This window comes from Canis lupus, chromosome 7 (genome assembly GCF_011100685.1).
Source record: "Canis lupus familiaris isolate Mischka breed German Shepherd chromosome 7, alternate assembly UU_Cfam_GSD_1.0, whole genome shotgun sequence".
NCBI classification, from domain to species: Eukaryota; Metazoa; Chordata; class Mammalia; order Carnivora; family Canidae; genus Canis; species Canis lupus.
In genome coordinates this window covers 18,980,916-19,006,074 of record NC_049228.1, presented here as the reverse complement: position 1 = coordinate 19,006,074, position 25,159 = coordinate 18,980,916, and the positions used below count along the sequence as shown (strand labels likewise).

The following is a 25,159-nucleotide window of genomic DNA, read 5'->3' as shown; positions in this document are numbered from 1 at the left end:
GAAGAGAAGCCAGCAAATGGGACTGAAACAAAGTCTGCTAAGAGAGAACAGACATTGAGAGAAGAGGTCCTTGAAACCATTTGAGAAGTAAATTTAGAAAAAAAAAAAAAAAAGAGAGAGAGAAGTAAATTCTCAGAAAAAAAAATGTAAATCATGTCTTAGATTTCATAATACTTTTCTAACCTGGTATACTTTTGCTTGGTTTCCCGAATTGGAACTAAAACAATTGAAATGGTTAAACATGAAAATTTTCATGTAAATATTCACCTGGCTCTGGACTCCTCGGGAGGGTCCATCTGTTTTCTGTTTTTATAAATACAGCAAGCTGTCACTGAGCTTTTCCTAGAAACAACCTCCCCATTTTCAACTGGTTGAAAGGTGACCTTAGTAGTAACTTATTTACTAAACAAAGCTGATTACCAGAATTCAATATTTTTCCCCCAATTGAATTTAAATAAGGAAAGTTAAATACAGAAATTACCTAAACATGTCAAAAAACTTGTGTTAATTAGGCAAGGATCCAAGCACTCACTGCTACTTCAGGTTAGTGAGACCATAATATGATTCCAGTTGAGAGAGATTCAATCAGTACAATGGTTAGGAGTTACTGCTAGCTCTGCAAACCTCAGCCTCCTGTCTCATGATCTTTCTCTTGTTTCCTGGCTCTCTCATTTAATCGGGTCAAAAACAACAAAAAGATCTGACAGTAAGTTAAACGGAAATGTTTCTTGTACCTGTTAAATTCCTTTAGCAGCTATCTTTTCTTGGCAGATAACTTCATAACAATGACAGGGCTTTTACAAAAGTACTGCTTTCAGAAAATCTGTACTCAAAGTCTCAGGAGAACTAATCTTAATCAAACAGAAGTGTGCAACAGACCAAGGACCAAGCAAGTCATGTGCCATTCATCTGATTCTCATTCATCTATTGCACAATACACATGTTCAGCTGTAAAACTGAATGACTCCTTTGGCAGCACCACAAGGTCAAATACTTTTAATGTGTTCACTCAGGGATCTCCAGCTGCTAGTCAAGCAAAACAAAGCTAAACAAAACCAAAACACCACTCCCGTAAATCTATAATAAGCTAGAGTAGATCACTCTTTGTGATAACAGTACATCACTACTATCTTGCCTTTTTCATTTCCAGGAGCCCTGATGTAGCTTTTTTATTTAAAAAGAGCCCTAATTTTTCAGCAGTTGAGATTCTGTGCCTAGAATCTTCCATACACTGGCATTCCTTTTAACCTCTGGAACTAGGGAGAATCAGTATAATCCTTTTTTGTGACATGGTTCTTCAAGTATTTAAATTTAATTTTCACTACGTAAGTATAAGGTTACATACAGTTTATTTTTCCAGGTTAATACAATTGGAAATGTAAATTATTTTGTAATAATTCACCATCATAGTTACCCTTCTTTGAAAATATTGTCAACAAATCCTTCTTCTAGTCTTCCTAATGAGTAAGTTAAGTCGGAATACAATTGGTCTCTTCCTTTTTTTATTCATGAAAATATATTTTATTAATGTGGTGAAATACTGCATTGATTTTCTTGATAACCACATCACACTTTTAATGCATACTGAACAACAAACACAATTCAGAGATCTTCTTATAAGAATTCTGAAGCCACATGTCACCCTAATTTTCATCTTTTTTAAAGATTTATTTACTTATTTTAGAGAGAGAGAGAGTGAGCAGGGGGAGGGGCAGAGGGAAAGAGTGGGAGAGAAGCAGACCCCTGGCTAAGCGTGAGCCCGATGCAAAAACTCAATCCCACAACCGTAAGATCATGACCTGAGCAGAAATCAAGAGTTGGAGGCTTAACTGACTGAGCCACCCAGGCAGCCCTCATTGCTTTTTTTTTTTTTTTTTTTATGTAAGTGTAGGAGTTTATTTAACTTTCATTTTGTTAGGTTTAATTCAAAATTTCCAGAGTGAGGTGTGTTTGAATTCAGATGCCTTCACTCAGCACATTAAGTATTCTTCTACGTGTCCAAGCCTTTTATTAACTACAGCTTGGCAAGATTGTTTCCTAATTATTATTATGAAGGAAGTGAAGTGCAGACTCCTGTGGCATGGCCTCAAGATCCCTGTCTTCCCGCTTACACTGGTCCATAAAGGACAAGCTAATAAATTTTCTTAAATAATTCGATGGGGGAATAGGCTGATTATCTTTTTACAATAAGCATAAAGTCCTAGCTCATTGGAAACTAATCCATCCTGAAATACTTAATTAAATGGAGATTTGTTATATAATGTGATTCATTCTAGACTTTGGCTTCAATTTCTGTACTTCTTTTCATTCCTCACTTTTCAAATGGGTTGTTACTCATTTTAGCATGAATGCTCTGACATACCTATGATTTAAGTAACAAGCAAGTGCTGAGATTTCTTTTTTAAAGAGGATCTAGAGGTATTTGGAGACTCCCCCTTTCATGTAGCTTCTGATGTCCTTCTAAGTATTTTTTCCTTAATATGATCAGCATTATAGTAAGCAACTAGATCAAAAAGAAAAAATAAAATACAGAGAAATTAAGGGGAAACTGTGGCCATATGAAGCTAACCAGATTATCAGGGTATGAAAATTTCTAGTACCTGAGAGAATTCTCACAGAACTGCTAAGGCTGACAGGCCACCCATCTTTAAGCCACGTAATCGAAGGCAGGGGAATTCCTGAAGCTTCACAAGTCAGAGACACAGAGTTCTTTTCCACAACACTGATATTTTCAGGTATCCCATGGTTTCCTATGATGCTTGGAGGGGCTATATGATAAAACAGACAAGAAAAGGAAAAGAAGTTAGCTAACATATACCAAACACCAAATCCTTAACAGCCTATGGTTAATAATAAGACCTCTATTTCTTGGTCAACAGTAAGCAAAATAAGCAATCACAACAATTAGCTCATTAGAAGTAGCAGTATTTTTAGTGTGACATTCCTGGAAGTAAAAATGTCCCTTCTTCCCCACTCATAGCAGTAAATGACTTTCATATTGTTATTTTATTGGTAGTGAATTATTTTCTATGACTCATTCATCTTGTCTGGTAAATCTCTGATATGAATTCATGACCTTCTTATAGGCAGAGTTTTCTAAAAAAACAATCCTAATCCTAAAAATTAAAAGTAGCCTAACAAAAGAGAGACTTAATATTGAAACTTCTTCTCTTTTATATTCTGATTATGTTTGCTTTGGCTCACACGTTTGCTACAAATTAAAGATATTAGTACTGGAATTTGTGCATGTCCTAATTGGATTCAAGTTATAAAATTGTGCCTATTAAAATTATCATTGTTTCTGTAGATTTATAAATCGCAGGGGTGGCTGGGTGGCTCAGTTGGTTAAGTATCTGACTTTTGATCTCAGCTCAGGGTTGTGAGTTCAAGCCCCCATGAGTTTAAAAAAATGTAATACCTAAAGATTCTACCCAAAAACTGTCAGAATAAATGAATTCATTAAAGTAGCAGGATATAAAATCAATACACAAAATCTACTGCATTTCTATAAATTAATAATGAAGTCCCAGAAAGTGCAATTAAGAAAACAATCTCATTTACAATTGTATCAAAAAGAATAAAATACATAGGAATAAATTAACCACAGAAGTGAAAGACCTGTATGTTAAAGACTATGAGACAATAACGAAAGAAATCGAAGAAGGCACATAAAAGTATTGAGGAATTAATATTATCAAAGTGTCCATATTACCCAAAGTAACCTATTTTGTAATGCAATCCCTATCAAAACTCCAATGGCATTTTCCACAGTAATAGAATAAATAATACTAAAATTTATATGGAGCCTTAGAAGACCCCAAATAGCTAAAGCAATCTTGAGAAAGAAAGCCGGAAGCATTATGCTCTCTAATTTTAAACTATTCTACAAAGCTATAGTAATTAAATCAGTGTGGTAATTGGCATAAAAACAAACACATAAATCAATGGTACAGAGAATAGAGAACCTGGAAATAAATCCACTCAAACACAGTCAATGAGTTTACAACAAAAGAGCCAGGAATATCTGATAGGGAAAAGACAGTCGCTTCAATGAATGGTGCTGGGAAAATTGCATAGCGAAATGCAAAAGAATGAAATTGGACCACTATCTTACACCATACATAAAAATGAACTCAAATGGATTAAAGACTTGAAAATAAGATCTAAAACCATAAAGCTCCTAGAAGAAAACATAAGTCCCTTGACACTGGTCTTGGAGAAGATTTTTCAATTGTGACACCAAAGGCAAAAAGCAACAAAAGCAAAAATAAACTACTGGGACTATATCAAAGTAAAAGGCTTCTGCACAACAAAGGAAACAACAAAATGAAAAGGTAACCTACTGAATGGGAGAAAATACTTGTAAATCATATACCTGATAGGGGGCTAATATCAAAAATATATAAAGAACCCATACAATTCATTAGTCCAAAACAATCAATTAAAAATAGGCAAAGGCTATGAATAGCCATTTTTCCAAAAAAGACTTATAGATGGCTAAAACGTACATGAAAAGGTACTCAACGTTATTAATCAACAGGGAATGCAAATCAAAAGCACAATGCGCTATCACCTCACATCTCTTAAAATGGCTTTTATCAAGAAGATGAAAGTTAACAAGCAAAGAGAAAAGAGAAAAGAGAAAAGAGAAAAGAGAATCCTTGGGCCCTGCTGGTGGAACTGTAAATTGATGCAGCCACTGCTGGTAAACAGGTTTTTTGAGTTTCCTCAAAAATTTAAAAATAGAACCACCATACGATTCAGTAATTTTATTTCTAGGTATTTATATGAAGAAAATGAAAACACTAACTTAAAAAGATATGTGCACCCCCATGTTCATCACAGCATTATTTACAATAGCCAAGCAATGGAAACAACCCATGTCCATCAATGGATGGATAAAGAAATTAAAGTATATATATGTGCAATGGATTATTGTTCAGTTGTAAACAAAATTTTGCCATTTAAAACAACATGGAAGTACCTCAAGGGTATTATGCTGAGTGAAATAAGTCAGACAAAAAGATAAATACTGTATGATTTCTCTTAGATGTGGAATCTAAAAACAAACAAATAAATATAGCCAAGTTCATAGAGAACAGTGGGGGTGGGTAAGCTATTTTTGTTTTTAGTTTAAATAAACAGATTTTTTTTTAAATTAAAATTGCAATTTAAATTACAGGCATACAAATGGCTGTCCCCAAGTATATATATATTTGGTCTATTTCTATTGACATTTATGGCTCATTAATTAGAATATTAAAGCTGACTTCAGTACAACTCATGAGCAACTGATGTTGAGTCAGTAAACTCTAAGGAACCTAGACATATACTAACCAAGACAGCAAATTTGGAAAACAAAGAATCAAGGAATAGTACTTGGGATAGTATTGGTTCAAAAGCACTTGAAGAAGACAATTAGACAATTAAATCTACTTTAATATGCACTTTTCTTCTAAGAGAAAATCCAATTATATGCCTGTTTCAGCAAGGTAAGAAATGGGAGGTCAGGCACAGAAGGATAATTGATGAGACTGGTGCAGAGAAAAGGTATACATGAAGAAAATCATAAACTGTAAATAAAAAACCCAACACTGAAGGCTTGCATTTCCCATCTGGGATGCTATAGATTACAATGGCCAGTGGATTGACTTATTGAGCTTCTGTATACTTACTATGTACACTTAAGTCATATTTTCTGTCAGTCATTCCTGCTACATTCACAGCAACACACACATAACGGCCTGTGTCAGATATATGAATGTTCTTCAGCTGAAGGATGCGACCCTCATCCAATATTTCCATTCCCCTTCCCTTGGTCAAAGGACGGCCATCTTTCATCCAGGTCACTTTAGGTTGTGGAATGCCCTGCACCTCACACTCCAAGGAAATACTCTTCCCTCGAGTAACAATAATTTCAGTAGGGTGGTTGCCACTATTGGATATAGTTGGCCGAACTGAAAAAAAAAGAAGAAGAAAAAGAGAAAATAGTGAAATAGTAAGGTTTCAAGTCTTGCATAGGAATTTTTATCAGCCATCAAATTCATTTTTGATGTTGAAATACTAACTACTGAAGAAAGGACCCAGGGCTAACAGACATGGCATTACTATATTGAGAGGTGGACTTCCTTTCCAATGTTTCAAAAATGTGTTTGTGCTTAGAATAAAGCTATCAACACAGTAAGAAAAGAATTCTGTTTGTTACTTTCCCTGATTTTTAACAAGTTATACAACACTTGAACTTATCACTCATAGCTCTAATTTACAGAAGCCTTCCTAGTACTAATAATAAAATAGGTATGGTAGCCTTGCTCATAATCAATTCCTTTCTTCCTTCTACCATCCACTATAGGAGTTGGAAAAGCTGAGACTGTTTCTCTGAAACCTGAGGTGGCCACATGAATCAATTCAGGCCTATGAAATCTAAATAAAGATCTGCTTGGTAGGCATGAGGGCTAAAGGAAATGGGCTTGGAATTTTTTTGCTGTTTTGATGAAAAGAAAACATACCATGCCTTACCCTTATTTTTGCCTTCACTGTGAACTTGATACAGTTGCAGCAATGATCTTGAGACCACCAAGTTAGGAACAGGAGAATCCTAGTTCTCCTGTCTTGGTATAAGTAAGGTACTGTCAAACTCCAGGGACTGCCAACCTCAGGCTTTCTCATTATAAGAGAAAATAAGTCTCTAATTGGTTAAGTCACTAATCACCAGTTATTCTGTAGTTTTGCAGCTGAATTTACCTAATTGATACTTATTCTAAGAAAAAAAGTTAGGCCAATTCTAATACATAGGTGTGTGGGGGAATAAAATGGGCCAGCATTAGTAGTAATCTTGTGTTCTAGTGCCAGTCCTACTATAATCAAGCCATGTGACCTTGGTCATTCATGGAAACCTCTCTGGGCTTAGATTACTACATATACAAAATATAGGCAATAATTTTGTTTCATATCAGCTCATGTAAAGGTTAAATGAGATAATGCAAATATTTAAAACACTTTAAAATCGTATACAAATTAAATGTTCTTTAAAATGAGGTATTTTCGCATTTTACAAATATAACCTATGATAAAATGCCATCTCTCCCCATTCCACACATCCACTATCCTGCCCCCAATACATTGCAACCACACTGATGTGTGTTCTATCAGCATGCTGATGCAGAGTGCACAGCTGTATTGCTAAGTGAATGACAGAAATAAACAATTGCTCTTTGTTTATGTGAGCACAATTCAAACATGTGAGTCTTATGATAGGTACATTATAACCATATTGCCTTGAATGTATCTTAAAGATATAAAGAAAAAGCAAAAAGAAAAGGCAGAAAGATTAAAAGAAAGTCTGGCTCATCAATAACTTACTGTAAACTTGGAGACCATAGTCTTTCTTTGCAGTTCCAGCAACATTCGATGCCACACATGTATAGAGCCCTGCATCAGATTTTTCAGCAACTGAGATCTGTAACTGTCTGCCTCCAGAAAAAGTTCTGACTCGCCCTGCAGAATCAGGCAGCACAGGAGAGCCTGCAAAAAAGACAAAATAGCAGAATACGAAGCAAAAATATGTAGCATTTTGTGTACATACTCTGATAAATAAGTTTATTTACATCTTAGCTCGAGTACCTAAAAGGAAGATGATACTGTAAAATAATCCTATGCAAAAAGAAGGAGGAGAAGAAAGAAGAGGAGGAGCAGGAGGAAGAGGAGACATTATCAAGATTATCTTCCCCAAATTTTTCTTTCAATCAGCATTGCATTTGAAAGCATACTTAGAAAAATAACATAAAATCATAAAACAGTAAGACAAAATGATTTTAAAAATACAGATGATCTGATACTTAAGGATACAAATAAATATTTGTTGATTAATAAACTGAAAATTTGTTCAACTACAGAATTCCATCTTCACATACATTGCATAGCTGTCACAAATATAGCAAAAATGTCATAGAAAGTATTTTTTAAAGTTTACTCTAAAGAAGAAAAAAGAATTCTTTGAATGGTGGACTCTTGATCATTATAGCCACCCTGTAATGCATTAGATTATAAAGCAATCAACTAATACAGATAATTAATTTTTTTATGGAGAACAGTTTAAAAACTGAGTATTTTCAGCTCGATAAAGTGTTATCACATGCTACACATTTAATATAAAGCAATCATGCTATCTAGTATTTTAGTACGCAAACCCCAGGAAAGTTTGTCTATAAACTGATCTGTTTGTCAAACAAAATATAAATTCATGTAACATTTATATATAATTTTATAAATGTTGACGATGAATACTGACCTCTCTTCTTCCAAATGAGATTTGGGGGTGGAATACCACTTGATTCACACAATAAACTAATGAGATTCCCTTCAATGACTGTAAGTTGAGCAGGTTCATCAGAACCATAAATACTTGGTGGTACTGAAAGATGAAAAAAAATGAAAAAATACTATTTTTACATTGACTTAACATAAAATTTCCTAATACTTTACATTAAAAAAAAAAGGTTTCTAATCAAATGACACAAGGAAATAATTAGCACTTGAGGCTGACATATCAATACCATATTATAAGTCAACTGTAAGATGTAGAATAAATACCTATTAGCAGACTTCTTGTTCTCATAGATAGGAGCTTAATTAATACATCTATTCAGAGTGGCATACAAAGAAGCTAATGCACTATAGATAATTAGACTTCTTGCATCAAAAAGCTAAAGCATCTACCAAATTTACACTTAACCGTCAGTTGTGCTCAGCCAGTTTTGATGTCTCAGATACTGAACAGAACTGGAAAACACCAGGTTTACAACATTATTTTACAGGACAGACATTATTTTTCTTTGGTCTAAGAAATGGATATGTTACATCTTCTAGAATGCACAACCTTCCTCCTCACTGTCCTTCGGCTTCCCTTTGGAACCTTTAAGTGAACCCTGACTACCACACTTCTCTCAAGGAGTCTGAGTCTGCCTTTGCTGGCTGAACTCTCCCTTCATGATGCTTCTCTGGCTGCAGTATGGTGTGGGAGCTTGTTCTCCCAAGCTCCTGGGAGTTGATGAGTCGGGGGAGAATTCAACTCATTCTCAATGCCTTCCAGGCATTATTCAACTTCAACTGCCCCCGTGTGAAAACCTATTCCTTTGAGGCTCATGCCACCAATTTACTTGTCTTTCTCCCTCACCATCATCTATGAACTCACCATTCTTTTTGTACTAACTGAACAGCCTGGTACTTGTTTTATTCCTTCCCCTTCACATGGAGACCTGGCATTCTTCTGTATGAACTCAACATCTACATGTCTATCCAATCTTACCATCATGGCTTACTCCCATCCTTGATCTCCTCATCCTTTCTCCACCATGTTCATCATCTAGAATGTGTTCTACTGCTCTGTCCTTATAGCTCTTTTACTCAATTATTCCCAATTCTCATTTCATCAACCTAATTGAATCTCAAGTCTTTTCACCTCTCAAAAACCTCCCAATCCAGCTGCCTCAATCTTGTTTACTGGCTCTCCAGCTTAGATTTCATGATCAATAATTTCAACTACTCCTTTGCCAATAATCCTAACTACCTTGCACTGTTGTACTTCCTATTTTACAACACCCTTCTTCTGGATGAATATTACAGTTTATTCAGAAAACTCGGAAAACTCGGCAGAAGAAAATGACAGATGGAAAACTCAGCAGAAGAAAATGACAATTACATAGATTGCCATCACTATAAGTTCACCATGTCCAACCTCAATTCCACCCTCCTCTGCTCCCATGGCTTCCATTGACACAAATACTTGCAAATCTGTATTTGTAAAGCAGACCCCATCTGAGGTCCAGATTTTTATACCTGACCATTAACCATCTCAACTTGGATGCCTTTCAAACTTGACTTGCCCACAACTGAACTCAGTTACCTTTGTTCCTTCTCTGAGGGAAGGACACTGCTATCCACACGGCCTAGTTGGCCAACTCGTACTGACAACCATCCTTTACTCTTCTTGTTTTCACACCTCTCCATGTAATCAATTAGTCCTGTTAATTCAATTTCTTTAATACTACTAGAGTTGATCTGTTTTATTCCCCAAATATGGATCTGAACACCTTAGTCCTTCTTAAAATCATGTTAACAGTACTCAATTGCCTCAAGAATCAAATCCATCTTTAAAAATTTGTTTTAGGGGTCCTTTTCAATCTGCCCCTTTTAACCTTTCCTACCTAATATCTTCTTATTTTCCACTTCACCACACCAGGCTCCATAGTGAATGATGCTTAGTTCAATGAATGCAGACAGTATTCTCCAGGTGTTGCTTCCATCCCCTTTGAGAGCTAATGCCTGCACATCCTTAGAATCTCAGTTAGATGTCATAAATCCTGGTATGTCTTTTCACAAATACTCCCATAAAATCTCTTAGGAGATTTAATTTTAATTGGCTATTTAAAGTAAAGATATTTCTGCAGCAGCAGACTACATGTTCTGTGAGACCAGTGTCTTTGTCTTTCTCATCAACCTCTCTATGCCTGCATGAAGCATAGTGACTTGAACAGAGAGACACATCATTAATATTTTTTGAGTGACTCTATCCTTGATGTATCAACTTTCTCCCCCTATCATTTATTATTATATCTACCATAAACTACTTTCCATTATTTAATTGCTTTTCTTTAAGAGGCATTCATCTTATTTGTAAACTACACTTTGCAGTTTATGTCTAATTTCATTTCTCTGCAATATATGACATTATTCATTTATTCACCTACCCACCCATCTATGTCCAATTTATTTGTTGTCTATGTTTTTTCTTTTGGAAACACTACTGTCCTTAGTTTTCATGACACACGTTTTCCCTCACCTCTTTCACTGCTTCTTCTCAGTTTCTCATTTGTGTATTTTTTCTGTCTCTTTTCTTATATGGTACATGTGAGAGTCATTCTACAATACTCTTCTGTACACACTCTTATTCTCTAAGGGACCTCAACTGCCACATATATAATCATGTCTCCAAGTTTATATTTAAAATATTTTCTCTCTCTCTCTCTCTCTTCAAATTATAGGCTTCTATTTTTGCCTGCATTGAGGACAGCTTCACATGGACACTCTACAGCTATCTTCAAGATAGCATCACAATAATGAATTTATCGCCTCACTTTCTAACTGATCATCTCTCCTAATTTTTCTTCTTTTCAACCTTTACTTGACAACACCTAGTTCAGCATCTTGTCCATATTGGAAGTTATACAAATATTCTTCCTATTGGAAAGAAGTGAGAAAGAAAAGGAAGGAGTAATGGAGGAAGAAAAAGGATGGAAGGAGGCAAGGACATATGTTAATGACACATAACTAATATGTAGTAGATAAATTACCACCTAGTAAATTATACTATTTAAAGGTAAATTAATCTTTTATAAAAGAGTGAATAGCACCTCTCCTAATTTTCCTTTAAAAATTTTAAAAGGGTGATTTATCATTAACAAATCATTTTCTACATAAATACATGCTTTTAAAGTTTTAAAACATATTTTCTTTCCACTGGAATCAAATCATTTCCTCTACCTATTTTTATTTTAAATGTGGTTTTGAATAAATTTTTACAAATCCAAGATAAATCTCAGCTCATTATCTCAGTAGCTAAAAAGTTTAAACAAATATCAAAATTAGGAGAGCATGACATGTTATAAATGAACTTAAAGAAGTAAATAACATAAAGGTGAATATGCTGGAAATGGGGGTACTTTTTAACAATTAGCATACAGTTGTAGCTGAGTAAAAGTGATAATTCCTAAAAATTATCTTAATTGGTAACATATGGTAGAATTTCAAGCAAGGATAACTTTTCTAACTGGTCAGTAGAGTAATCCCACCTCCCATCAAGTGTGGGTGTTCTCTCTCACACACAGAATCCACATGCATGACTTGGCCTTTTGACTTATTTCAATTGATCATCAGTTCATGGAGAAAGATCAATCATTAGAAGATACTGGTTGTAAGAGCTAAAGGGAATAAGCTCAGGCAGGAGAGGAAAACCATTCCACATCAAAATTACACACACTTAGGATAAGGAAGTCTATCTATAAGTGATCTTAAATTAATTACATATAATCACACTTACCCCAAATGTTGACATTATAGTTTTTCTCAGTTTTTCCAGCAACATTTGTTGCCTCACAGGTGTAGCGACCAGTGTCTTGAACTTGAGCATCTTCAATCTAAAAACAAAACCATGCTTTGAAACCTCAGTTTCTATTTCATAATTGGAGTTTTTCTATTGTTATTAGTGACTTCTTATTTTTCATGAGTATTCTAAAGATTTTCAAACATATAGAAAGGAGAGAGAATAGTAAAAATGTATGGCTATGTGCACATCACCCACATTCAACACTTAAATCAACATTCAACAATTTTCATCTATATCATACTTTATTTTAATTATTATTAGTGACTGAAGGTCTAGAAAGGCATTTAAAATATAATTAAATAAAAGCCAGATAAAATAGCAACAAAAATCACAATTTCTGAATAAATTATTTAGGGCTTTAAAATAGATAATGTTTATATGTCTAGAATATTGTTCAGTAAAATAACACCTGTATTACTGGTTTATTACATGTTTTCTTCCTATACTGGGTTTGGCAAACTGCTCCTTTTTTTCAAATTTTTATTTTAATTCCAGTTGCAGTGCAATATTGGTTTTAGGAATAGAATTCAGTGATTCATCACCTACATACAACACCCAATGCTCATCATTACAAGTGCCCTCCTTAACATTCATCACCCATACCACAGCCACCTCCCTCCATCGACCCTCAGTTTATTCTCTTTCAGAGTCTCTGTTTCTCTCCCTCTCTCTCTTTTCCCTCTTCCATATGTTCATCTGTTTTGTGTCTTAAATTCCACATATGAATGAAATCATATGATATTTTCTTTCTCTGACTTATTTTGCTTGGCATAATACATCCTAGCTCTACCCACATCACTGCAAATGGCAAGATGTCATTCTTTTTGATGGCTGAGTAATATTCCATTGTGTATATATACCATATCTTCAGTTGATGGACATCTAGGCTTTCTCCAGTTTGGCTATTGTTGATAATGCTGCTACAAACAGCAAGGTGCATGTAACCCTTCAAATCCATATTTTTGTATCCTGTGGGTAAATACTTAGTAGTGCAATTGTTGGATGTTAAGGTAGTTCAATTTTTAACTTTTTGAGAAACCTCCATACGGTTTTCCAAAGTGGCTGTACCAGTTTGCCTTCCTACCAGCAGTGTGAGAGGGTTCCCCTTTCTCCACATATTCACTGATATCGTTTGTTTCTTGTGTTGTTGATTTTAGCTGTTCTGACAAGTGTAAAATGGTATCTCATCATGGTTTTGATTTATCTTTCCCTGATGATAAGTGATGTTGAGCATATTTGCATCTGTCTGTAAGTCATCTAGATGCCTTCTTTGGAAAAATGTCTATTCATGTCTTCTGCTCATTTTTTAACTGGATTATTTGTTTTTTGGGTGTTAAGTTATATCAGTTCTTGATAAATTTTGGATACTAACCTTTCATCAGATATGTCATTTGCAAATATCTTCTCCCATTCTGTAGTCTATCTCTTAGTTTTGTTGATGGTTTCCTTTGCTGTGCAGAAGCTTTTTATTCTGATGAAGTCCCATTAGTTCATTTTTGCTTTTGCTTCCCTTGCCTCCAGTGACTTGTCTAATAAGAAGTTGCTATGGGGGCACCTGGGTGGCTCAGTTGGCTGAGTGTCTGACTCTTAGTTTTGACTCATGTCATGATTTCAAGGTCATGGGATTGAGCCCCACATTGAGCTCTGTGCTCAGTGGGGAGTCTGCTTGGGATTCTCTACCTCTCCCTCTGCCTCTCCTCCCCACCTCAAATAAATATAAATCTTAAAAAAAAAAGTTACAGGGATGCCTGGGTACCTCAGTGGTTGAGCATCTGCCTTCGGCCCAAGGTGTGATCCTGGAGTCCTGGGATTGAATTCCACATCAAGCTCCCTACATGGAATCTGCTTCTCTCTCTGCCTGTGTCTCTGCCTCTCTCTCTCTCTCTCTCTCTCTCTCTCTGCCTTTCATGAATAAATAAAATCTTTAAAAAAAAGTTACTAAGGCCAAGGTCAAAGAGGCTGCTGCCTGTGTTCTCCTAGAGGATTTTGATGGTTTTCTGTCTCACAATTAGGTCTTTCATGGATTTTAAATTTATTTTTGTGTATGGTATAAGAAAGTGGTCTGCATGTTGCTGTCCAGTTTTCCCAACATCATTTGTTGAGACTGTCTTTCTTTTTTCCATTGGATATTATTTCCTGCTTTGTTGAAGACTAATTAATCATATAACTGTGAACCCATTTCTATTCTCTTCCATTGTTTGCTTTTGTGCCAGTACCATACTGTCTTGATGACTATAGCTTTATAATATAGCTTGAAGTACAGAAATGTGATGCTTCCAGGTTTGCTTTTCTTTTATAGGACTGCTTTAGCTATTTGGGGTCTTTGATGGTTCCATACAAATTTTAGGATTGTTTGTTCTAGCTCTGTGAAAAAATGCTGGTGGTATTTTGATAGAGATTGTATTAAATGAGTAGATAGCTTTGAGCAGTAGAGACATCTTAAAATGTTTGTTCTTACAATCCATGAGCATGAATGTTTTTCCATTTTCCTTATATCCTTTTCAATTTCCTTCATAAGTGTCCTATATTTTTCAGAGTACAGATCTTACCTCTTGGGTTAGGTTTATTCCTAAGTATCTCATAGTTTCTGGTGCAATTACAAATGGGATTGCTTCCTTGATTCCTTTTTGTGCTGTTTATTGATGCATGGAAATACAACAAATTTCTGTACATTGATTATATACCTTGTGACTTTGTTGATTCATGTCATGCCTTAGTTCTATCAATTTTTGGGGGGAGTCTTCCAGGTTTTCTACCTACAGTATGATGTCATCTACAAATAATGAGAGTTTGACTTCTTCCTCGACTATATGGATGCCTTTTATTTCTTTTTGTTGTTTAATTGCTAAGGCTAAGATTTCCAGCATGATGTTAACTAGTACTGGTGAGAGTGGGCACCCTTGTCTTATTCCTGACCATAGGGGAACAGCTCTTGTTTTTCCCCATTGAGGATGATGTTAACTGTGGGTCCTTTGTATATGATCTCTATGATATTGAAGTATGTTCCATCTATTTCTACTTTGTTGAGGATTTTTGTCCAGAAAGGATGCTGTATTTGTCAAATGCCTTTTCCCCATCTATTGACAGGGTCATATGGGTCTTATCTTTTCTTTTATTAATGTGGTGATTGACTTGTGAATATTGAACCATCCATGCAGCCCAGAAATAAATCCTACTTGGTCGTGGTGAATAATTCTTTTAATGTATTGCTGAATTTGATTTGCTATTATTTTATTGAGTATTTTTGCATCTATATTCATTAGGGATATTGGCCTGTAATTCTCTTTTTAATTAGGGTCTTGGTCTAATTTTAGAATCAAAGTAATGCTGGCCTCATTGAAGGAATTTGGAAATTTTCCTTCCATTTCTATTTTTTGGAACAGTTTGTGAAGGATAGGTATTAGCTCCTCTTTAAATGATTGGTAGAACTTCCCCCTGAGAAGCCATCTGGCCCTGGACTTTTGTTTGTTGGGAGATATTTGAGTACTGATTCAATTTTCTTTGCTGGTTATGGGTCCTGTTTCAATTTTGGTAGTTTGTATGTTTCTAGTAATTTGTCCATTTCTTCCAGACTGCCTAGTTTGTTAGCATATAATTTTTCATAATATTCTCTTATGATTGTTTGTCCTTCTGTGGTGTTTGCTGTGTTTTGATAAGTCTTGGCCATAGCAACATTTTTCTATATAGATTTCCTGAAGCAAGGGAAATAAAGGCAAAAATAAACTACTGGGACTTCATCAAGATAGAAAGCTCTACACACCAAAGGAAACAGCAAAACTCAAAGGCAACCTATGGAATGGGAGAAGATATTGGCAAATGACATATAAAGATATTTATTATTGGGATGGAATATTATCTAGCCATAAATAAGAATAAAGTCTGGCTATTTGCAACAACATAGTTGGAGCTAGAGAATATAATACTAAATGAAAGAAATCTATCAGAAAAAGACAAATACCAAATGATTTTACTCATATCTAGAATTTAAGAATCAAGACAAATGAACAAATGGAAATAAAGAGAAATAAACAAACCAAGAAACAAGAGTCTTAACTATAGAGAGCAAACAGATGATTACTAGAATGGAGGTGGGTGAGGGAATGGGTGAAATATGGAAGCATTGAATCACTACACTTAAAACTACACCTGAAACTAATGCAACACTGTATGTTAACTATACTGGAATTAAAATAAAAACTTAAAAAAATTTATTGATTGCCTGGTGTGTTCCAGGCAAAATAAAATGGTAAGAATCTATTACTTTACCTGCTTGAAGATTTGCATGAATTGTTTTGGGTATAGGAGTTGATTTCTTCAGAGCACAGATATCAATTGGTTTGGGAAGCCAGAAAAAAGATGATGGTGAAGATTCAATAGACCCGATTTCTTCATTGGTTTGAGAATTTTACCAGTTGATTTCTAGAGTTCTGGGTCTGCCTCTAAGCATGGCCAGTGCTTTTTGCTCTTCTCCCCCTATATAGCTCAACTGACTCATTCTACATGCCTCCTATCAGTTATTCTGGCCTTTCCTTCTTCACCCAGATCCTCTATTACAGATCATAATCCCTAAGGTCTCTACTTCATTGCCTCTAACACACTTCATATTCCCTCTCATTTTCTCCCACGCTTCTGCTCTCCTTATATAAGCTTCTCAGCTTCCTCTGTGTGGACACCATCATCCACTTCTCAAGACTCTCTTTGTATGTGAGTAATAGTCTTCCTTTACCAAGAAGCTATGTGGAATAGTGGTTAGTAGCATGAGTTTTAAAGCTATACTCCCTGTATTAAAATCCCATTTCTGACACTTAGTAACTATGGACAGATTATTTAGCCATTCTTTCCCTTTCTTTCAATTTCTCAGTAGGGTTATTATGAGGACACTAGCTTACCTGCTTTCTTTAATCAGGCCTTTTGTCCCATTAATATGAGGACACTAGCTTACCTGCTTTCTTTAATCAGGCCTATTGTCCAATTTACACATAAAAAGTCAAGGAGACTTCTAAGACTTCCAGGCAAACATAGCCTCCCCTTTTGCTATCCTCCTAAAATGTATTATCTATACCATCCAAATAGTAATTAAGTAATTACTACAAGTAATGAGACTTATAGTACTTATTGCATTTTCCATGGAATTGTTAATTTTCATATATTTATGCAAAATTGGAAGAAATTGAGGGTAGGAAATATGTCTATATTTCATATGGTATGCAGAGCATCTAGAATGGGTGAATGACTAAAAATGAAGCACTCGTTACAAGAGTTCTATAATATTTTCCCAGAAGCATTTCTGGATGGCTTCTGGCTACAAATATGGATAGACAAATATCTAAATCTTACTAAGCATAAAATTTTAAAATACTACAAACCTCATTAATAAAAGGGTACCTAGAATTTTATAAGATGAAATTAGAACACTTGTAGATGGGCAAGTTTAAAATCAAAGCCATGAGCTTAGGAATAATATAAGAAGTAAATGAATCTATAGCCTTACCTTTAACACACTTCCATTTTCAGAGATACTGAGGCCTGGTTTCTTCAGCAAGGGGCGGCCATCCTTTAACCAAGTCAAAGTAGGTGGTGGGATAGCATCACTCTGACATAGTAACTCCACAGACTGGCTAATGAGGACAGAGATGTTCTGTTCTTCTCCCATAATATTTGGTGGAACTAAGTGAAAGAAGGATTTTTCTTCAAGATAAAACAGGCCAGCACACTGCTTATCTTTATTAATCATCAGGACATACACAAATAAATGTATTAGTTCTTTTGAGATGTAGGATCACAATAATTCTAACATACCCTCTTTGCATCATTTGGCTTAGAATCAAGTATTAATAAATCCCTGATTAACATGTTCCTATTGAACAGAAATACTTTTCATTAACTTTTCACTTTAAGAAGTTTTAGAACTGGAAGTTCTCACCAAGTGCCTATTTCAGAAACTTTTTGAACTAGATGTTACTGCTTAAGATTTCCAAAGTAGTAAATTACTCATGAAACACTCTGGAAATAACAATAATTAAAAGCATACATACATTTTGAGATTTGTTTATATTTTTGCAAAAGAAAATAAATTTTATAGACATGGAGGCAAAATAAAAAAAAAGTAGAGTTGAAAGAGACCATCTAGTCCTGCCTCACAGTGTGTAGAACATGAAGTAGGTAGGTGACAGACGGTAACTTATTTGAAATAATGTGACTAATTTGTGGCAAAGCTAGGAGTCTTCTGACTTGCAGTTTAGAGCCCTTTTTGGTTTTCCATGATGCCTTGCCAGCTTTCTATGGAATAAAGACCATGTGGGATAAATGACACACAAAAACGAAAGCAATGACCAGCTGTACAACATACAATTACATAAAAAGAGGAAATGAGTTGAAATTTTAATGAGATTAAAATTAGAACTCCCTGGCTATCAAGCTTGTCAGATGTTGAAATGTGTACTTGGAGAAGTCTAAGGAATCTCCTTCCCTTGGGTGTATTAAAATATAGAGTAAACAATCATTTGTCTCAGATGGTTTAGGTACAGTCCTGCCAAGAATGAGAGGGTGGGCTCCATAACCTCTCAAGGACTCATTCAGGACTGTATTTATAATAATTCAAAAAACACAAACTAACGATGAAATCAAGCCTGTTATAAGAGGGCCACTCTGAAAAAAAACACAGAGAGGAATTTCCTTGGCCGTTTCTCACTAAATCCCATAACTATTCAGGATTGTAGGAAATGTACCATATTTGTAGTATTTGTGTTTTTTTTGGTAAGAAAGGTTACGCTGCACTGAAATGAATCCTAAGGGACTTTCCAAATGCTTTGATAGAAATAAGATTTTTGTGGTAAGGATTGTTATTATAGTTCATTAGCCATTGTTTCAGGCTGGATCTTGTGGCATGTGGCAAAATGACAATGAATGCAATAGGTTTTGACAAGTAACATTGCAGTTCTGTAACCAGGAGGTTTCTCTGCTACCATGTCTCCTAAAGAAGGAAGGCATGTAAACTAAAGGCCACTTTCTTATAGAGTATCTGGATGTAGGACCTGTGCTAAATCCAAAGGAATTGATGCCATGGTGCAAAGAAATGCCATGCACAATAGCTGGAATAGAGTAACAGAGCATTTGTGCAGAGATTCCTGATATCCCTTCTGCTCAATTTAACAGCACATACAGACATCTGGCTCTCAATAAATTTAAAGTAATCTATGGGGAACAGAAAACAGTAGTATTGTTTTTAATATGTGACACATGAGATAAAAGATATATAACCAGTCTGAGATTAAAACTGCCACATATTAGCAAATTCAGCACAATTAGTGCTATTTTCTAAGATATTATGAAAACAGATACATTCACCAGTCTTAGCACAGAAAGCCCTAAGTAAAATAGCCAATTTAACATCTTGGAAGTAATTTCAGGTAAAATCTGGTCTCAGTGAACAAAAAAGTACCATAACTGTATAAAAATATGTTTAGAGTATTTATAGCATTTATAAAAGAGCATGAATTCTTTATGACGCTTGTAGAAGTAAAAGGCAGAAATAATTCAAGAAAGCAGAATGTTAATTTATTTCCAAATATTTTTCCTCCAATTATTTTTCTTTATGGCTAAAGGAGTTGAATCAAGTTCAAAAAGAAACCAGATTTTTTTTAATTGAGAGGAAAAATGCAAAAACAATAGAGTATTTGTTTCTTAAGGAACATAAATTAAAGTAAATCTAATTATAGCTGAGGATACATATTACTGAAATGCATCTATGTTTTCTGTCCTTTCATTTCCAACTTTTTGTTTAGTCTGAAAAGAGAACAAGCCTCTACCCTTTAGATCTCAGCTTCCTTAGATGTTATCCCTACTTAGCTTTGTGGTTATATTGCTTAGGAAGGGGTATATCATGTCTGTTTCTCATCCTACAAATTACAGTTGTTAAATTTAATTATCAAAATCAGCACTGTTGTAGGGTTACACTTGTTGAGATGCTAGACAAAGTTCTCTGAGGTTCAAAGAAAAGGTACAATAGGAATCTCAATCATTTAAAAACCCAATTCTCTTGTTATGGCACCTAGAATATGGTAAAATATCCTCTGAATTTATACCAGGGGAAATTTTTTTACTGAACTACTGTTATAATCATAGGGAAAGCTATTTTATCCACTATCTACTCCTCTTATCACCCCCACAGTCTACAAAGTAAATATGAAGGCGATTGGCTGTTGGGGTTGAATATTCATTAGGCTCCAATGAGACATGAGATTGTCAAGATTATTACTATGAATATAGGAATATAATATATAGAAATAATACTAAAAAAAGAAATAATACTAATGTGGAGCACAGAAACTATGCATCTATATTTCAAATGCTAAATATATATACACTAGCCATCTGATTTTTATAACAGAGGAAAGATCCCACTTTTCAGACCAAAAGGGTGGTACGGAAATGCTTTGGCAAATGATAAAAAAAATAATGATGTTTATTTTTATGGCTCCTGGAAAATATCAACTCTCTATTGTCTCTCTGGTATACTTTTGATGCTAACCCATGTAGAAACAGAAGGAGCCAATCCCAGATTTTCACTGCTGACTGAAACCCAGAAAATATTCATGTCGACCCTCTGCTTGTTTGATAATAATTGAAGGAGATTTTGTATCACGTTCTTAGATTGACTGATTGAATCATTCTCTAAGGATATTTCAGACTATCAGCATTCCAATTCTTCATAAAACATAAAAATGACCCAATTAGATTTAAGGGAAGTAGTAGATTCCCTTAGGTTGGGTATTTTAGACCTATTTTTTAAAAAAGATTTTATTTATTTATTCATGAGAGACACAAAGAGAGAGGCAGAGACATAGGCAAAGGGAGAAGCTCCCCACAGGGAGCCTGATGCAGGATTTGATCCCAGGACCCTGGGGGATCATGACCTAAGCCAACAGCAGACATTCAACCACTGAGCCACCCAGGTGTCCCTAGACCCATCTGTTATCTCAGACACAGAGCACTAGCAAAGCTAGAGACTAGATGTGGACCCATGCAACTACAGAAGCAATAGAACAGAGGGAGCACAAAGAACCCTTCAGTAGCTTACTAATGCCAACTGAGCCACTTTAGAACAATTAGACATCTAAGTTAGCCATGTTGCAACAAAGTGGTTTTTCTTGTGTTTTTTAAATTAAAAAATTATGACTTATAAGTTACTTGTGATCATTACATTTACTTTTAGCAAACTTGTAAGGAGGAGTCAACCCACATGGTCTGGGTGTAAAAAAAAAAAGATATTTTGAATAGGAGTGGAAGCGAAGTGGGACTTAGGATTGTACACTTGAAACTAATATATCACTGTATGTTAATTATACTGGAATTAAAATAGAAAAAAAACCAATTACTCTTTGAGGGTCCATGGAAAAACAATTCCATTATTCCATGACAAAGGAATATAATGCAAATAAGACACTGAAAAAAAGCCTAAAACAGCTCTTAATGCTAAGGTAAACTAAAATATGGAATGAAAAAAACACATTCTATGAATGCAGGTAAATTAGGATTGAACTTTGTTCAAGAGGACTTTTGCTGTGATAGAATTAGACGTTTCCTTTTGTAACTTATGGCTGTATCATGGGTGAAAAAAAACTTGAAAAAAAAAGAAAAAACTTGAATTTTCTCTAAATTTGTGCTTAACTTTTGCTTCTCAATAGTCTTTAATTAAAGACGTAGCATTGACTATAAAATATGCTTATTATAAATATAACCTAAAAGTAATAAAATCAAGTCTTTTAGATTAAGAATAGATTAAGAGAGCTACTTGAACAGTGAGAAGATTATATCTTCCAAATTGCAAAGCTGCTTTCCATGGTCATGTTCTTTAGAGTATTCTATGAAACCAACGCCTAGCATGCTAGATATATGCTTAATTTCTTAGAACTTTAATAAAGGAAAATCACATAAAGTCAAATGTAAGGCAGAAAGGTAGAATTTGATTAGAATTAATACTGTAATTATCTCTATTGCTCATGGTTCTTTATTGTCAACAACTTCCCTTACCTTCCTCAATGATCTCAGGAATTAAACACATTTTTATCAGAACAAAAATAATTATTAAAATATTTCACCATATATTCTGAGGTCAATGTCCCTTTGTTTCTCCCCAGCAGCGTTCACTGCCACGCAGGTGTATCTCCCAGTATCACTGATTTGAGCACTGGTCAGTGCTAGGATGCGGCCTCCAGACAGAACCTTTCAATGATAAGAAAGACAAATAGCCAACATGCCCTTTAAAGAAACATATATGTAAACAGTCTTTTTTCCCTATTTTCTGAGGTTAATCAATTGACATTTACCTTCAGAAAGATTTCCACTTGGATATTTTATTTATTTTTCCACTTATGTATTTTAAAGTGGGAAAGCATCATATAATCTATTTCTCATTTTCTCTTTGAAAGAAGAGTGTAAAAAGCTAGAACAAAAACTTGGTAATAACCACTGAAAACAAGTCCTTATATACAAAATCAAGTGAAGGTCCAATCTCATCCCATCCTTACTGCAGAGAGAAGAAAAGCCACCAGAGGAGAAAGATGAGAAGTGGGAATAGGAGGAGCTAATCTTCCTTCTAATTTTCTTGGGTAGGATAAATAAGAAGTTATAATTAATAGTGAAGTAGTAGCCAAATAAATTAATCAGTCACGTTCATGACTCTTTTATTCCATTGGTCTAGTTGTCCTTCTAAAATAATGACATTAACACTGGATATTCTATGGTCCCAAATTCTGCAAGCACTGGATTTCTGAGAAAAGCTAAAGAAGTAGAATTGTGGGAGAACTAAGAAATCTGCTAGACAAAATAAAATTAAAGTACGCTTTAAAAGAGATATATGTGCTTCTATAATTTTGAGTCAGTGTGAAGCACTTAAACTGCTTTCTCAGATTCAAATTTCATTTCTACAAGATTGCTTTTCTCACTTTTCTTACTTTATAACTTGATGTTTTTATAAAATTAAATATACTGTATATGGTTCTCTAACTCAGTAATGTTTCCAAACATTTAAATATAAATTTTATGAGGAAATTCCTGTTTTTGTTGTTGATGAACATTTCTTTGTACAAGTTATCTTTTGTGATGCTGGTAGGGAATGAGGATAGAGAGGTAAGTAGAAAGTGAAGCAAATGGTCAAAATATAGTACCTACATATGAAATAGAAGAATTCTTAGATGTACTGGGCTTTTAAAGAATTGTTTAGAATCCCAGTTTTGTGGCTATGGTATTTATGGATGTGTATGTGTATGTTTTTGGATAACCTTTGTTAATTCTTATTCTCCAAATCCTGTGGTAGAGTGTCCTTAAGAAATGAGAGAGTACCTGTATCCCGTTAGCGAAACTAGAGACAGGGCTTCCATCTTTCAACCAGGTCAGACTTGGAGCAGGGATTCCTCTAGCTTCACATTCTAATCTCACCAGGTTATTAACCACCACTGCCACCATGCTATTGCTGCCAGAAATCGATGGGGGCACTGAAAAGAAATAAAAAATAAATAAAAGTAAGATATATTGGGCAGTCCGGGTGGCTCAGCAGTTTAGCACCGCCTTCAGCCCAGGGCGTGATCCTGGAGACCAGGGATCAAGGCTCCCTGCAGGGAGCCTGCTTCTCCCTCTGCCTGTGTCTCAGCCTGTCTCTCTCTATATATATATATGTCTCTCATGAATAAATAAATAAAATCTTTTTTTAAAAAGTAAGATATATTAACATCACAGAATATTTCACCTCAAATAATGACAGTTGTGTTTTCACATGTGGGTTTTTCATGGTTTTGTTTTGGTGAGTTTGGGGAGTTCTTTCATATCATTTATTCTAATCTACTGTCTAATTATCAATATCTCCATTTTATAGGTGAGGAGAAGGAGGTTTTGGTACTTTGTTTAGGAAATCCAGTTTTTAATCACAAAGTATATTTTTATTTCTTGATTTCCAGGAATGTGTATGCTTGTGTGTATATGTCTTCCTCCACTGTATCCATGACTACTAAGTTGTCTTAAAAGCATTATTAGAGACAATAACTTAAAATCTTTCTTTGACCAAAACCTATGATTTTGATAGACAATATTTACAAACAGGGTTATTGTCATTAGCTGATAAGACCGTTGGTGACTATTTCAACAGTTCATCTAAAGCAAACTCACGTTCAACAGCATATGAAACTAGACCATTTTAATAGGAATCAGGAAATAAAAACAGTCATCAGTTTTATAGCACTGCACCTTTAAATAAAGATGACAAAACACACTATGTAAAATATTCACACTGAAATTTTATAGAAGTACTTAATCATTTTGAATGCATTTTTATCCCAGGAAGAGTCTAGGGGAGTGGCACTAACCATGAACCTGAAGACTGTAAAATAACTCTGTAGCTCCAGCTGAGTTGATGGCCATACATTTATATATGCCAGCATCGGTGATCTGGGCACTTTCAATATCAATAATCTGTCCTCTGTTCAAGAAAGTCACACCGGTGGAAGCTGAGAGTGGACGGTTATCTTTGTACCATTTAATAGCTGCAAGGGGAAAAAGAAACAAGTCTATTTAAATTTTTTCTTTTAAAGCTCAATACCACTAAATTGGAGCTTAACTAAAATACTAATAATTGCTTTGTTCTTATGCTTATCATTCAAGTTTAATCAGTTTAAATATGTCTTTAGGATTGGTTTTTGAGGAGGTAACCCTAAGAAAAACATGACTAGCCATGCCAATATAAAAGTATTGAAAATTAAATTATAAAGCAAATATTCTGTTATCTCTAATATATCAATATTGTTTGATAGCAAACTTTTAACCAATTCTATACTTTTTTGTTGTATATATTCCTCTCATCTATAAAAAATTTTAAAAATTTATCTATGCTTTCGATCAAAACCAGAGTATATATACTATTAGCCTAAAAATTATGTTCTTATTGATTCATATTAATAAGTTACCAGTGATGAGAATCAACAAAAAGAATAATACACTCATTAA

General features: G+C 34.7%; 1 protein-coding gene across 5 annotated transcripts in view; it reads right to left on the bottom strand.

Moving 5' to 3' along the window:
- Nucleotides 1-25,159, bottom strand: part of HMCN1 (hemicentin 1) — a 457,926-nt gene that overhangs the window by 131,493 nt on the left and 301,274 nt on the right. For all 5 annotated transcript variants that reach the window (XM_038542311.1, XM_038542313.1, XM_038542312.1 and 2 more), the window contains 9 exons: nt 24,523-24,699; nt 23,507-23,658; nt 22,264-22,387; nt 17,655-17,830; nt 12,098-12,194; nt 8,291-8,413; nt 7,363-7,524; nt 5,676-5,957; nt 2,601-2,768 (listed from right to left, as the gene is read on the bottom strand). In XM_038542311.1, the coding sequence (XP_038398239.1) occupies nt 2,601-2,768; nt 5,676-5,957; nt 7,363-7,524; nt 8,291-8,413; nt 12,098-12,194; nt 17,655-17,830; nt 22,264-22,387; nt 23,507-23,658; nt 24,523-24,699 (1,461 nt within the window). The remainder of the gene's footprint in view (nt 1-2,600; nt 2,769-5,675; nt 5,958-7,362; nt 7,525-8,290; nt 8,414-12,097; nt 12,195-17,654; nt 17,831-22,263; nt 22,388-23,506; nt 23,659-24,522; nt 24,700-25,159) is intronic.